This window comes from Sinocyclocheilus rhinocerous, unplaced genomic scaffold (assembly GCF_001515625.1).
Source record: "Sinocyclocheilus rhinocerous isolate Xijiao unplaced genomic scaffold, SAMN03320098_v1.1 scaffold278, whole genome shotgun sequence".
Classification (NCBI taxonomy): domain Eukaryota; kingdom Metazoa; phylum Chordata; class Actinopteri; order Cypriniformes; family Cyprinidae; genus Sinocyclocheilus; species Sinocyclocheilus rhinocerous.
This window is the reverse complement of record NW_015664178.1, coordinates 103,172-118,469: the sequence shown is the minus strand read 5'-3', so window position 1 is coordinate 118,469 and position 15,298 is coordinate 103,172. Positions and strand designations below refer to the sequence as shown.

General features: G+C 37.3%; 1 protein-coding gene across 1 annotated transcript in view; it reads right to left on the bottom strand.

Annotated features, from left to right (window-relative positions):
* The window catches only part of dip2ca (disco-interacting protein 2 homolog Ca), a 146,738-nt gene that overhangs the window by 36,738 nt on the left and 94,702 nt on the right, over window positions 1-15,298 (bottom strand). The window contains 5 exon segments of the mRNA XM_016540291.1: window positions 253-334; window positions 1,595-1,729; window positions 7,413-7,538; window positions 10,940-11,149; window positions 12,537-12,662. Coding sequence (XP_016395777.1) covers window positions 253-334; window positions 1,595-1,729; window positions 7,413-7,538; window positions 10,940-11,149; window positions 12,537-12,662 — 679 coding nt within the window.

The window sequence follows — 15,298 nt, the reverse complement described above, 5'->3', positions numbered from 1 at the left end:
TATGATAAAAACTAACAAGGACATTTTAGCCCGGGACTAAGACTAAAATGAAAATAGCTGACAAAATTAACACTAATCATCACTCATCACTGCTGTTTTGGTGGTCAAGACTAGTGCTGGGCGGTATACCGGTTCATACCGAATACCAGTTTTTATTTTTGTTATGATATGAATTTTGAAAATACCGCAATACCGGTATATGTCACTTAAAGAACGTTCGGAACGCGACACTGTTTGAAAGGGGTGTTGCACTGTGGTGAGGGAACACTGGGCTGCTTTAACGTGTTTACAAGTTGCTGGATTTTAGCTGAAACACGACTGCTAACTGGGACTCCTAAGGAAGACACACACGTGTTAATGCACAGCAACACACACAAACCTGGAAAAAAACAAATATTATCATTCAAACATGAATCAAATTTCCTGAACGAGCCTATAAACACACACACAAGGCTGTCTGGGTTTAAAGGACTGGCCATAAACAGATTAGATGGATGGCTGAATGTGCACAATGAAGATGTTCAACTCCCCGCTGTTGTGTTTACTTCTGTATGCAACACCTCAATTTTCATCTTACCCCAAACAAATCAATTTTACAAACATTATTGATTAATGAATCTGACAGATACAGTCAAATGCGGCCTTCAGAGGCGTCCCCAAGAGATCAAATTAAAGAGTAATAATATAAGAGTGGGATCAATGTCCTCAATCACAGCTTCATCACAACAGAGGATCAAATCAGAGCAGATTTCACAGACTGTCTATCATCTCCAGGGCTTACATACAACTTACAACTACATCAACCATTACACCACCATATATAAAGCATAAGTAAGTAGATAACATACATGGATTAAATAACTAGTGTTGCTATTATTTACATACTATTATAGAATTATTGAATAAGTGTCTTTTATATTTCAGTTTTTTTATTTAATTTTAGTTTTTAATAATTTTGTTGTATGCTTTTAAAATTTCTATTAGTTTTTGCCTTTTTCCTTCAATATTTCTTTTCAGCTTTAATTTTTTCCCCAGTTTTAGTTTTCGTCATTTTAGCACTTAAACTTATTTATTGCAGTTAGCTGCCAAGGCAACATTTAAAATTTTAGTTTTTCTATTTTTTTAAGTGTTTCATTTAATATTTATATTTTATTTTATTCCATTTTTATTTTTATTATTATTATATTAATATAATACATCAATGACAATTTATAGTTTAGTAGTTTTAGTTAATGTATTAAAATATTCTGAACATTATAACAACACAAAATTTTAGGTGTACATACTGTAATGCTTTACATATCATGAACTAAAAATAACCAATACTCTTGCAACATTTATACCAGCTACTACCATTGTGTCCTTAACCCCAGGCTGCTGCAGGGGGACTATATGCAAGTTGCTCTGTATAAAACCATCTGCCAAAATAAATAAAGTTAGGGTGGAAGAGAAATGCTAGATGGACTGTCAAAATGATTGAGGAAAATGGTTAATGTAAATCTTTCAAAGCTCATTGTGATTTTTTAAATGAAAACGTCATTAATGTCTCTAAAACATCACTCGTTTTCTTTCACACACATTCTAGTGCCCTCACCATCTCCAGTCTCCATGAGTTCGGCGTTGCCATATTTGGGTGTGGTCCGGGGTACGGTGGACACCTGTGGCCTCTCCACCTGAACGGGATGTTCGGAGGTGTAGGTGGTGACGTCTGGAGGGGCTGAGTGATTCTCTGGGTTTGAGAAGATGAGGAGGAATCACAATGCAAAATGAGAAACTCCAGCTTAAGCTGTTTGGAGAATGGAAAACTGGTGTATAACTGGTCCAAACGGGTCATTCACTGTGTAATATATATTGACCAAAAAATTACCAACTTCAACCAGCTATAAACCAGTTAGAAACTTATTTGTTGCAGCTGATGACCAACTTGGACCAGCTTCAAACCAGCTATCATGGTTCAAAAATTTACATCTGGTTCAAGTTGAGAGCATAACCAGCTTGACCAACCAATGACCAAACTGAACCACCTATAAACCATCTGGTAACTGGTTTACTAATGACCAACTTGAACCAGCTTTAACCAGCTATCTTATTCCAAAAATGTATAGCTGTTTCAGGTTGGTCATTGGCTGATCAATCTATATTAGACAGAGCATAACCAACTTGACCAACTTGAACCACCTATAAACCTGAAGGGTAACTGGTTTGTTGCAGTTAGTTGCAGGCTGACCAATCTATATTAAACAGCAAATAACCAATTCGAGTTGGCCATTGACCAGCCAATGACCAACTTGAACAACCTACAGTATACGCAGCTAATGACCAACTTGGACCAGCTTTAAACCAGCTATCATGTTTGAACCAGACTTTCCAGCAGGATTTCAGTCCTACCTGGCTTTGATACAGAGCCCTGGCACACTTGTTTACGATTAAAAGCAAGAGGGTGGGAGGCAGACAGGAAGTGATTGATGGAAGTGAGACGGATGGAACGCAAGAGACACAGAGGAGAGCTTTTTCATCCTTTCCTTAATTACACTCCCTTTTACTTCCAGTCGGTGAGTCCACTGGGCTTCTCTCTCGTCGTTCACCCTCCCCTTCAGATCATAAATTCTCAGCTGTCTGTGGCCTCTTTCTCATTCCCCTCAGCTCGCTTCTGAAATGTCTCTTTCACATTCAGTGCCCTTGGCCACCACATATCACCAATATGATACCCCTACAGTTTGTCCGGTCTAATGTTGAGTAAATAAATGTCATTTACCTTTTTTGTATGATTTCAAACGGCAGATGTCAATGGGTGAGCCTTTCACTAAAAGCTCATAAAGTGTCACAAGTTTCCTTCCATTATATCCAGTGCTCCAATCGAGCCATTCGGAAAGAAATAACCGGCTGTGTGTAATTTCGACACAGAGGATGAGGAGAATGCCAATGAGGCAACACGATTTCTCCTCCACCATAAAACACCTAAAATGGCCCTAACAGAAATGTCCACTGTGATCAAGGACGACACAGTCCGAGGCTTTTAGCTTAGCTTTAGTTCAGCATAGATGGTTTTCAATGTAATAAAGTTTTACGCAGACCCTGAGTTTGTATCTGACTGATATGATACATTAATATCATAACTAGATAGAGTGGTGTATTTCAATTCATTCCAGTAGAGAAACACAGTTCATTTATAGCTCTATTTCACCATAAATCAGTTTGTTTCTGACTGACTTTATGAATAAATATATATAGTATTATCATGTATAATCAGATGAGGCTAATCACCTTCTCAATGGCACACAAAGTCATTTGACTTTCAAATGTGATCAGCTATGGTCTTTTTGATTAGCTCCGCATGAAAAGATTTTCCTGGAGCATTTCAGTCCTTGGTAGTGCAACTGAAGCAAACAATCAACTATGGGTGGCAAGGCACTGTCAAAAGATCTCCGGGATAAAGTTGTGGACAGGCACAAGTCAGGAGATGGATACAAAAAAAATTCCAAGGCTTTATCAATGCCTAGAAGCACAGGGAAATCTATTATTAAGAAATGGAAGGTATTTGGTACAACACAGACCCTCCCTGGATCAGGACGTCGCTCCAAACTGGATGAAAGAGCCAGGAGGAAACTGGTCAGAGAGGCTACCAAGAGGCCTACAGCAGCTGAAGGAATTTATGACAAAGAGTGGTCATTGTGTGCATGTGACAACAATATCACAAATTCTCCACAATTGTGGCTCGAATAGGACGGTTGCAAGAAAAAAGCCACTCCTCAGGAAAGACCACATGCAGTCACGACTGAGCTTTGCCAAAACGCACTTTGAAGATTCTGAGGCAGATGAGACTAAAACTGAATTATTTGGCGTATGGCAAAATACCGTCAAATTCTTGAGGAAAATCTGCTGCCCTCTGCCAGAAAGTTGTAAATGGCAAGAATGTTTACCTTTCAACATGACAATGACCCAAAGCACACAGCAAAACTGACCAGGCAGTGGTTGAAGGAGAAAAAGCTGAATGTCCTTGCATGGCCTAATCAGAGCCCAGACTTAAACCCCACTGACAATCTGTGGAATGACTTCAAGACTGCAGTCCACAAACAGTCCCCATCAAATTTAACTGAACTCGAGCAGTTCTGCAAGAGTGGGCAAATAAGTCTAGATGTGCAAAGTTAGTAGAGGCATATCCCAACAGACTAAAGCCTGTAATTAAAGCAAAAGGTGATTCAACAGAATACTGACACAAGGGGGTGATCCTCTTTCCAACTCAGTTATTCTGTTTTTTTTATTTTTTTAAACTTTTTTCCTGACATGTTGGTGTTATATCTGTTATAAGTTGCACTGAGTAAATACAACTGGATAAAACTAAAACTGTGTCCATCTTCATTTCATGCTGCAAAACAACAAAATGTGATTATTTTAAAGGGGAGTGATTCTTTTCTATACCCACTGTATCTGGGAGAGATAAGTCAAGCTGTCACTAGTGGCGACAAAATAAACGTGAGTGAGAAAGATTACTCCTGTTTAAGGAATCGTGCCAAGCACATAAGGAGACTGTGATAGAGAACATGACTAAGGAAGGGCACGACCCCTGGACCGGGCTTCCAGCACTACTCAGCACTACTACTTCTACTCTCACTCATCTCTTGAAGGGCTGACATGACTACCAGTGCAGCTTTTTTAGTGAATCAAACACATAAAACATTACCAGTGTAGTCCTATTCTTAAACAAATGACTCTCATGAGCGCTTTCTTTTTTTAGTGAATCAAAACATACAGCACAAACAGTGAAGTCTGATTCCCAAAGAAACGACTCTTATGTGCCAGTTCTTTTTAATTAATCAAAAACAAAAACTGAAATCAGTCTGAATCATGAACAACTGACTCTTAAGAACTGGTTCTTTTTAGGCAAATCAAAAAAAATTGAGTGTGACATCTAAAGAATTCACTAACTAATTACTCTAAAGAGCTGGTTCTTTTTGCGAATTAAAAACATACAATGCAACGTGTGACTCAATTCTCAAACAAATGAATCGTGTGAGTCTTTCTTTTTGGCGAATCAAAAACAGCATGACCTATGTGTCCTGATTCAGGGACAAATCATTTTATGAGCTGGTCTTTTTTAGTGAATCAAACACATACAGTGTGACTGGTGCAGTTTGATTCATGAACAAATGACTCTTGAATCAATAACATACAGCATGACATGGAGCCCGATTCCTGAAACAAATAATTCTTCTGAGCCAGTTCTTTAAAAAAAATAGTTCAAAAAGACAAGTTACTGGTCTGAAACTTGTAAAAATATGTATAAAAAAAAAAAAATAAAAAAAAATAAAAAAAAAATGAAAACTGTTAAAATTTAACCAAATGAATCTGAATCAAACCAAATCAGAATTAAATCAAGTTGCCATGAGAGCTTTGTGACTCGGAAATGGGAAACCGATCTCCAGCCCTTATCTCCTGACTCCCTCCCTGCCTCATACTCGACCTTCCTGCCTTGTATTCCACCTCATCTCCTGCTTCATCACTGGCCTTCTTGCCTCGTCTCCTGCCTCTATCATCAGTGATGAGTGTATGAGAAAACACCCAGCAGCTAGAGTCCTTACGTAACAGGCTGAAAATAACCCACATCCAAACTCTCTCCCTCTTCACCCCACCCCCCTGCTCTTCAGTGACACGGACACTAATGTGCTGGAAAAGGAGTTTCCTCAAAGCCCAGAGGTGCTTGTAGGAGGACAAATAAAATGACGTCTTGTGTCACGTGAGGAAACCTGCTGGCAAATCTGCGTCACTGAGACAAGAAAACCCCAGACAAACATAACCCTTCTAGTCTGGAGGGATGGATGAGAAATATTACAGTTAATTTTCAGTTATCATTATCATAAAATGCAAACAGTTTTGATTCAATTACTGTTTAAAACATAGCCTATTGCAAATTATATGAGCAATTTATCAAAATATCAATATACACAACCATTCAAAAGCTTGGGGTCTGAAATTGTATGTTTTTGAAAGAATTATCTTATGCTCACCAAGGCAGAATTTATTTGATCAAAAATAAAGAACAGTAACATTCTGAAATATTTTTTGCAATTAAAAAACAAAATTTATATTTCAATATATTTTAAAATGTAATTTATTTGTGTGATGGCAAAGCTGAATTTTCAGCATCATTACTCCTGTCTTCACATGATCCTTCAGAATTCATTCTAATATGCTGATCAAATCTAATTATTAGCAATGTTGAAAACAGTTCTGCTGCTTAATATTTTTGTGGAGCCCGTTATACATTTTTCCAGGATTCTTTGATGAATAAAAAATTCAAAAGAACAATTTATTTGAAATGGAAATCTTTTGTAACATCATAAATATATTTACTGCTACTTTTGATTAATTTAATGCATGCTTTTTGGAAGAAAAAAAAAAGAATTAATTAAAAAAAAAATTGACCCCAAACCTTTGAATAATAGTCAATATTTGCCTGTGTTTCTATGAGAAAATGACTTAAACAGTTATGCGATTCATTTAAACAAATAATCATGCAAATTTAACAGATAAATACATAGATAGTGACAACACACTAACAGTTAAAGCAATAGTGCACACAAAAAATAATTCTGCCATTATTTACTCACCGGCATGTTGTTCCAAACATGTATAACACTCTTTGCTCTATGGAAAAAGGAGATTTTGCAGAATGTTTAAGCTGCTCTTTTCTATACAATAAAAGTGAATGATGCCCACAAGTATGATTTTTACTGGAAAAACTAATATCAGTCTGTTTGTCACACAAATTAAATGGCTTCAGAAGACTTGGAATATTGTGTATGATTTGTATTGACTACTTTCATGGTGATTGTATGGCACCCCTGGTCACCATTCACTTTCATTGTATGGAAAAAAACAGCATGACCATTCTTTAAAATTTCTCATTACTTTTGAAGAAAGTAAGTCAAATTGGTTCAGAAAGACATGAAGGGTAAATAATGACAGAATTAAAATTTTTAAGTGAACTATTTTTAAAAAACACAAGGTCAGGAATGAACAACAGCGATAAGCACAAAGAGACAAAAATGGACATCTAAAAGCAGACCGAAAGCCTGAAAACAGCATCTCACACTTTATAATTTAATTAAAAAAACATGCATATTTAGAAAAAACACAAGGTACACAGTCACTACTCACAGATACACCAAATCTCGAATACAACAGCACAAACAGTGTCTCATAACTGTTGTCAGAAAGTTGGGCTCACTTATTCGTACATACACAGCATAATTGACGTTCAGACACATCAGGTCATAAAATTCACAGCACAAACACACCGAGGGGCCCGTTGTCCCCCAGACTCCAGAGAGAACTACACGGAGGACACAGAGATGTTCTAGATGATCGGATGATTGGGGGAAGTGTGTGTGCATTGGGGGGCGTATACTGACCCTCCGACTCCAAGGGCGGCGGCCAGAGAAGATCTGATCCGAACTCACAGGAGCGCCGCAGCGAGTTTCCGTTCTCTGCTATGCCGAGCATAGTTTTCCTCTTCAACGAGAGGTGAGCGATCGGCCCTGGATAGGGAAGGGAGGAAGGGGGAGAACCAGAACCTTAGAGCTGTCCACTTCCTCACTGACCATGGATGGGCAGGAGGGACGGGGGCTGATGAGCCGAGCATGGACCGTGCCATGTTCCCAACAGAGTCCCGAGGACTCTGGATATCTTGCATGGAAGGGGAAGGGGGGAACGGAGGAGGTGGGAATGATTGAGCATTCCTAAAGGAGCACCCACACTGCCATGTTTCTCTCAATGGTACGAGACAAATATGGGAAAACGGGACAAGAGCACCAACCTGGAAAGCACTTGCAAAACTTGTTCTTGGTCCAGTGTGTTTAAAAATGTCCCAAAAATACATTAACCATCCTTGCTGTGTTACTAAATATGCACTAACAATGTTCTGAGAGCTCCGAACACGGCCGACTCTCTTGAAGTTGGTTGTCTGCTTTTAGATGGTGCCACAACATTATCATGTGGGAGGACAAAAAGGAAGTGAGGGAGAGAATCGAAAGGTTTTTTTACACGGTAACCGCGAGTTCCAAGTTTGTTTTCAAGGCGGCAGAACGGAGGCGGCACTGTAAGCTTTGATGTGTCATTATTTTACAACCAATCAAACTTCATTTAGTTTATGTTTTTAGTCATTTTCAGAGTTGATGTGCCAAAATCGCTCCCTGCTGCCCACACAACGTGAATGAGTAAAAGAATGTGTGATTTCAGACACAGCACATGTCTGCCCACCAAACACGTTTATTTCTATTCAAGTTTAGCTATTTTATGGAGAAACAAATGTCATTTTATTTTGTTATTTTGTTTCCTGCTGAACAAAAACAGCTGTTGGTGGTCCACAGCTGGTCTTTTTAGATGGGTTTTAGGCACTTTTCAGCTGGTGACACTAGCTAAACCAGCTAAAACCAGCTTGGCCAGTCTGGCAGACCAGCTAGACCAGATTAAAGGCCCGTTCACACCAAGGACGATAACTGTAATGATAACTATAACTCTAAAGATTTGATAATCATTCTATGAGAATAGGGCATTCCACATCACAACTATAACGATAACAACCCAGAAGAACAATATCGTTGGAATCACTTTCAGAAATATTTTTTGCTCGCAGATGAATGATAAACACATTGACAGCCAATAAGAATCCATCTGACTTTAAAGAGCTGAAGCATTTAAAGGGGTGGTTCAGTGGTTTTTTTCTAGGCTTGATTGTGTTTATGGGGTGCAGTCTAACATGTGTTAATGCTTAGTTTTTTAAAAAACGCATTATTTTTCACATAATTTACCTTTATTCCACACCGCTCTGTCCCTTCTCTGAGAAACACGCTGATCATTTCCTGCTTTTATGAAGCCCCTGTGATTGGCTAAACCGCCTCTAGTGCGCGTCTAAACGTCCCGCCCCTCACCTCAGCACCTCAGCGGCATGTGCTCCGGTTGTATTGTAAACAAGGCGTCGTTAATATCGCTTATCAGTTTGAGCTCGATTGAAAAGCAGAGGATATTATTGAATAGGATCATGCAGAACCTGTGCAAGCACGGCTTTTAATGGTAGGCCTATGTTTTTTGCTTGTTGTTGTCTCATACTTTTAGATACGCTGTTATTTGTAAATGCTACTGCTTATGTTAGCTTTTAATATACGGTTTTATCCTGTTGCTGCCTTTTCCCGAGGGCGGGGTTTATCTGGGTTTGTGATGTCACGAACCCGGGAAGTAACTTGTTGTAGTCCCTACCAGCCGTTTTTGTAGGCATTAAACTGCCAGAATTTTAAAAGACTTTATCTCCGTTTGCATTGCACTTTCAGCTTCGTAACTTTGCAGATATTGTTTTTGCTCAAACAGCAACATTACACACTAACTAACATTAAAAAAGTGAAATCGCAATCAACCACCCCTTTAAAGTGGGAGACGAGATTCAATGTGCGCTAATAATAAACAGAATGTTACTGTCCATTGGTGAGAATGCTAATATAGTTATCATTATAGTTATCAGTCTTGGTGTGAACGGCCTTAAAAAAAGTTGGATTTTTTAGCAGAATAGTTTAATTATCTATAACATAAGAATATAATTTACAGTAACCGCTTCATTCTGAGATGTTTTCACTCGCTAGCACTGAGCTAAAGCAGTAGCAGGCAACGTATGCCAGCTTTTGTGTATGGAATAGTGCTGGTAAAATCGTAAAACTTTGCGCCTATAGTGCACCGTGTAAAATGCCCTTAAGAAGAAACAAAAAGGTAGAAGGAAGAGGACAGAGTGATTCGAAACACAGAGCAGGAAGAAAAGTCAATACAGGAAAGGTAAACTGAGGCAGAACCAAATCGTGAGGGGAAATAAAAAGGAATATGAAGGCAGAGAGGTAACAGGACAGTGTGAGAGAGATGAATTCCTTTCTTCAGACATTAAACTGCTCCACAGGGCACTCCTACGTAACATCATAGCTCTATTAAAACACCCGAGTTCATCACTTAGCCACAGTCTACAACTTTAAGGCCTCTGGATACAAAGAGTTCTTGAAAACGAGTTTTTGAAAACGAGATGTCTTTCTTTCTCTGGCCTCTGAGTGGAGGAGGGTAAAGTGGCAGTAAAACCCTTTCCTCTTCCTGCGGTGTTCTCCGTTTACATTTAAAATCAGCTAGATGGATAGATATAACATCTGTGCAGCACAGGCTAGTCAGGATTACTTTAAACAGACAAAATTGGGAGATGTATTGCAGGTATTTTTATTGTATTGTATTTTTATTCACATTATTTTTAAAAAATAAAAATAAAAATACATAAAAATAAAAATGTTTAAATTATAATTTATAATTTTATAAATGTAATTTTTACAATTATATAAAATTTAAAAATTATTTATTTACAATTATTTATATTTATATTTTTATAATATCATGGCGATACAAATTATATCACCATGATGGCTATAAATTCAACACACTTTAGCTGGAAAACAAACGCTTAATGTGATTTATGATTTAACTCATTCTATCTGAAGCTGCAGAGACTATCACAAATTATTTGCACAATTTAGGCATATATTTGGTGACACAAATTGCCAGAATTCACAACGACATCAAAATTATTGACTGTTTCGTCATCTGCCCCAAAAACTGGTATCGGACCATCCTTATTGTTGAGCTGTCCACCTACCATAGTCTACGAACAAACATTACTGATTATTTACTGATTTTACAGTTAAACGTCTCAACAGACACAATTTCAGAGGAGATTAGCGGAGAATCATGTTAATGACGGCTAGCATGGCTCAGAGACAGCACAGATATACGATAAGGAGCAAAAGAAGGTGCGGACAGCACACACAAGTAAGGGAGGCGGGATTTAGAAGCATGGCAGGAAGTGTGGGAGTGACTGGCTGAGGGATAGATGTGGAGGCGGAGCTTGGTGAGGGGGCGTTACCTGATTTGCCAACATGTGTTTGAGCCAGAACATCAGCCAGGCGCCCGGCGGCTCCGCTGCCCCCACTCTGCGTCGATGATGAGGAGGAGGAGGTGGTGGAACCCTGGTGGATGGCCCGGCTGATCCAGTGCTCCATGCTGACACTGCCCTGGCTGGAGGTGGGGGTACCCTCGCCCTGGCCGCCCTCCTCCTCCGAGCCGGACGAGGTGTCTGTCAGGGGGGGCAGAGAGGAGAGGGGGGAGAGGCCTAGTGAGAGTCACTCAGACCCACTCAACACTCAGCCCAGAAGGTGGACAAGTGCGATTAAAGTCAACATGAAAAGGGATTTGCAACCCATTGGACGGATTTTAGATTAAACTAGAAAATTCCACAAGAAAAAAAATGTAGAGTGGGATATAATTGTATCCATAAGCAATTGTTAGGGTCAAATAAATACATACATTTAAATTATAAATAAATAAATAAATGTAATAATAATGAATATAATTTTTTAATATATATTTTTAAATATACATATTTTTAGCATATCATAGTTTGTCAGAAAGTAATATATTTATATTTTTTATAAAAAAATACAATTTACATAAAATACACAAATACATTAATGTACATTTAAGTTATTTTTAAATTATTGATAACTATTAAATGAAATTGTTTTAAATTATTTATAATTAGGGATGGGTACCGAAACCCGGTATTTAATCAGTCCCGGGGCTAAATTATGAAAGACCGGAGTATCGATAAGCTCTGACGTTAACGGTTCTGCTATCGGTACTAGAGAAATTAAGAAAACACTTCCCTTCACAGCGGTGCGCATTCGTTCCTCCCTAAAACCCAAACGTAAAGTCAGAATCAGCACAATCTGTGATTGTTGAAAAAAGGGCGTCTTACACTGTTGCGGGACATGTTTGATAATAAAACGTGGAAAGCACAATCCAAGAGTAGTAATACCGTTAAAACCTTAACGATACCCATCCCTATTTATAATTCATAATTATTCTTTTTTTTTAGAATAATACATAATTCATAATGATAATTATGTACAAATTAATAGTAATTATAGTATATTCATAGACATTCATAAACACGCTTTTTCTGGAAAATTATAGCTCACATTTCTTTATGATTTTTGATCCATTCTGATGCATTTCTATCACAAATCATTCTCACAATTTCCAATAAATGACTTAATTAGATCTTGAAAAGTGGGTGTTCAACAATGAAGCTTTTTAGAAAAGTTGTTTCTCATACAAAACTAGCCTAAAACAATGCCCAAATAGTTATTTTCCCTGCCTACCCAGCCTAGATGATGTCAGTCGAAATGGAAAGTTGTTCAGAAGTGGAGCAAAACATTGGACACCATTGACTTCCAGAGACAGACACGTTATTCCAAATTTCTTCTTTTGTGTTTTGCAGAAGAAATAAAGTCTTTTAAGTCTTTAAAGATTTAGAACAACATGAGGGTGAATAAATGATCACAGATTTTTTTTTGGGGGGGGCAAACTGTCCTTGTCCTTGATGTAAAAAGAGTCAATTTATTTTCAATTTCATGTTGACTTCAAATGAATAATGATTTAGAATCAGGTGTGAAGCTCACCTGGGGGGGTGTAGGCATCCATAGAGGTCTGTACCACTAGAGATCGTCGTTTGGACGGCATGGGAACGGCCATCTTCCTCTCCTTGTGTTTGGCTAGTGCTGCCTGAACTGCTTCTGTGTGGACGTCTGAGGAGGAAAAAAAGAGAAATGAAATGAAGGGAATCTGTATTAACTGGCCACTGTCCTCCAAGCTGGTGTTTACAGTGACGTGGATGAGATGAGTCTCTCTAGCTGATGGTCATGAGAGTGTGTGACGAAAGCCAAGCCACCACCTCCAGCCCTTCTGTGATCTTGCAATAGCGACTCATCTCAGTGTGTGTGTGTGTGTGTGTGTGTGTGTGTGTGTGAGAGAGAGAGGCTGAGAGTCACGGCCTCTAATAATCCAAGCTGTTATTTGTACTCTCTAATGAGATACAGAACAACATATTCCATCAACACACTGACTGTGTTTACACGTCCAAGAATAATCCGATACAAATTTGCTCATATTCATTAATTTTTAAGATTAAATTACTTTCCAAATGCAGTTAAAGGGAACTGAAAAAGACTGTGTATGCCTTGATTTATTCATAATATATGCTAATTACATGTAAACCACAATAGCTGTGTAAATGTCTTTTTCAGAATAAAGACATAACCAGAATATAGAGCTTAATGGGAATACAGGAAATATAAAACAATATTCTGCAATTACACTACCAATCAATAAAGCAATATTCTGAAATTACACTACTGATCAAAAGTCTGGGTTTTTTTCTGAAAGAAATTAATACTTTTATTCAGCATGCATTAAATTGATCACAAGTGACAGTAAAGACATTTATAATGATACAAAAATAATTCTATTTGAAATAAATTCTATTCATCAGATAAAACAGAGAAAAAAAATTATGCAGCACAACTGTTTTCAACATTGATGATAAGAAATGTTTCTTAAGTACTAAATCAGCACATTACAATGATTTCTGCATGATCATGTGACACTGAAGATTGGAGTAATGGTTTGCTAACACAGGAATAATTACTTTTTAAAATATATTAATATATATTTGCAATAAAATTGCAGTTGCAATTTTAAATTGCAGAAAATATATCACAATATTATTATTTTTACTGTATTTTTTATTAAATAAATATAGCCTTGGTGAGCATATGACAGTTCTTTTGTTAAAAAATTCCCAGACGTTTGAACAGTAGTTTATACAAGACGGAGCTTGACTGAACCATAGGGATTTGATTGGAGCTGATGATATTATTAGTTAATACAATTTTTCCTCAACTGTGTGGCCTTTGATGGCATCACAAGAAGAGAAAAGTGGCTTCAGAGGCTGAAAATGTGCACAATGAGATCAGGAACGTAGAAAGAAAGTAAATAAAGTAAATATTATTAATAATTCGGTCCATTTTGATTCCATGTTGTCATTAAAGTTAGACAGTTGTTGAGGCCTGGTATGTGCTGTTCAGCATTACTCAAAAAAAAAAAAAAAAAGTGGTGAATTTATTGTTGGGAACTAGGGCTGGGTCATAGCTCTCTTTATTCTATTGCATTTATTTGTGCTGTTGTTTGCCATTTTTTTTATTTGTTCTTATTTTATTACTGACTTTTTCTTGTTTTTTTTATGAAAATAAAACTTAAAAGAAAGTAGATTTTTGTTTGTATATGCTGTCAGTTATAGCTCTTAGAAAGAAAATCGGCAAAAATTGGTATCGGCAGATCACACCAACAAAAAAATCGGAAATCGTAATCGGCCAAGAAAATTGCAATCGGTGCATCTCTACTTGTTATAAAATTACATTTCGATTCTGCTTCTCGATTTCTGTATGCGCTTTTATTGTGATTTCAAAAGATTCAACTAAGACGACGAAATAGAACTCACTTCTGCACTCGCCTGTTTTCTGAGCTGCACACACACACAAAGCGCACGCACAAAAGTTCTTATATATGTGAACACTGGACTGAGCTCTCTTTCTCGCATTCCTACAATACAAATACACACATAATTATATCAAAATATCCCATAAATACAATCGGTTATGTCTTAAGTGACTGTAAAGAGCTGAGATTGGATCCGTGCACTGACAGCAGCCGCTGCCGCCAGCCATTAATGTTAATTTAAAGAACGAAAGAAAAGAAAATCCCTCACTGATCTTGACTGAATCACTTTTGTAACCTCAGTTTATATTTTATTTGCCTGTTGTTTGGCGCTGACTACTGTAATGGCAACGTGCATCTGTGTAAGCGATTATTTTGGAGATGCGTTCCAATATAATTTATCCTTATTTAAGGTATAGGCCTATTCTATTTTGATTTGCAGTTTAATAAAAGTTAAACAGAAAAAATACTAAAAGTAGCACTGCATGTGTTTCTGAATATTTATTTAAACAGACTGCATAATGATGAAAAACCACAAACATGACAGGTATAATTAAAATACGCACTATCAGCGCACATTTCAGTGCAATATTTTTACAGATTTTTTATAACGTGTATACAATATAATTATGTTTAATTAAGCTGATATATAGCAGCACTATAAATTCTTAATTCATTTGCAACCGGCTGAAGATATTATAGTACTATATCTCAGCTCGCCCCTCAACATGCATGCATTCGGAGATTCGGCAGCCCAACACTGAATATTATTTTGTGGGCGTTGTATTTTGATTAATAAAATAAAAATTATAAAAATTACAATACAAAAATGAAATTTAAATTACCCTGCTTCTAAATAAATAAAGCAGTTATTTTTATTTCGTTAAAA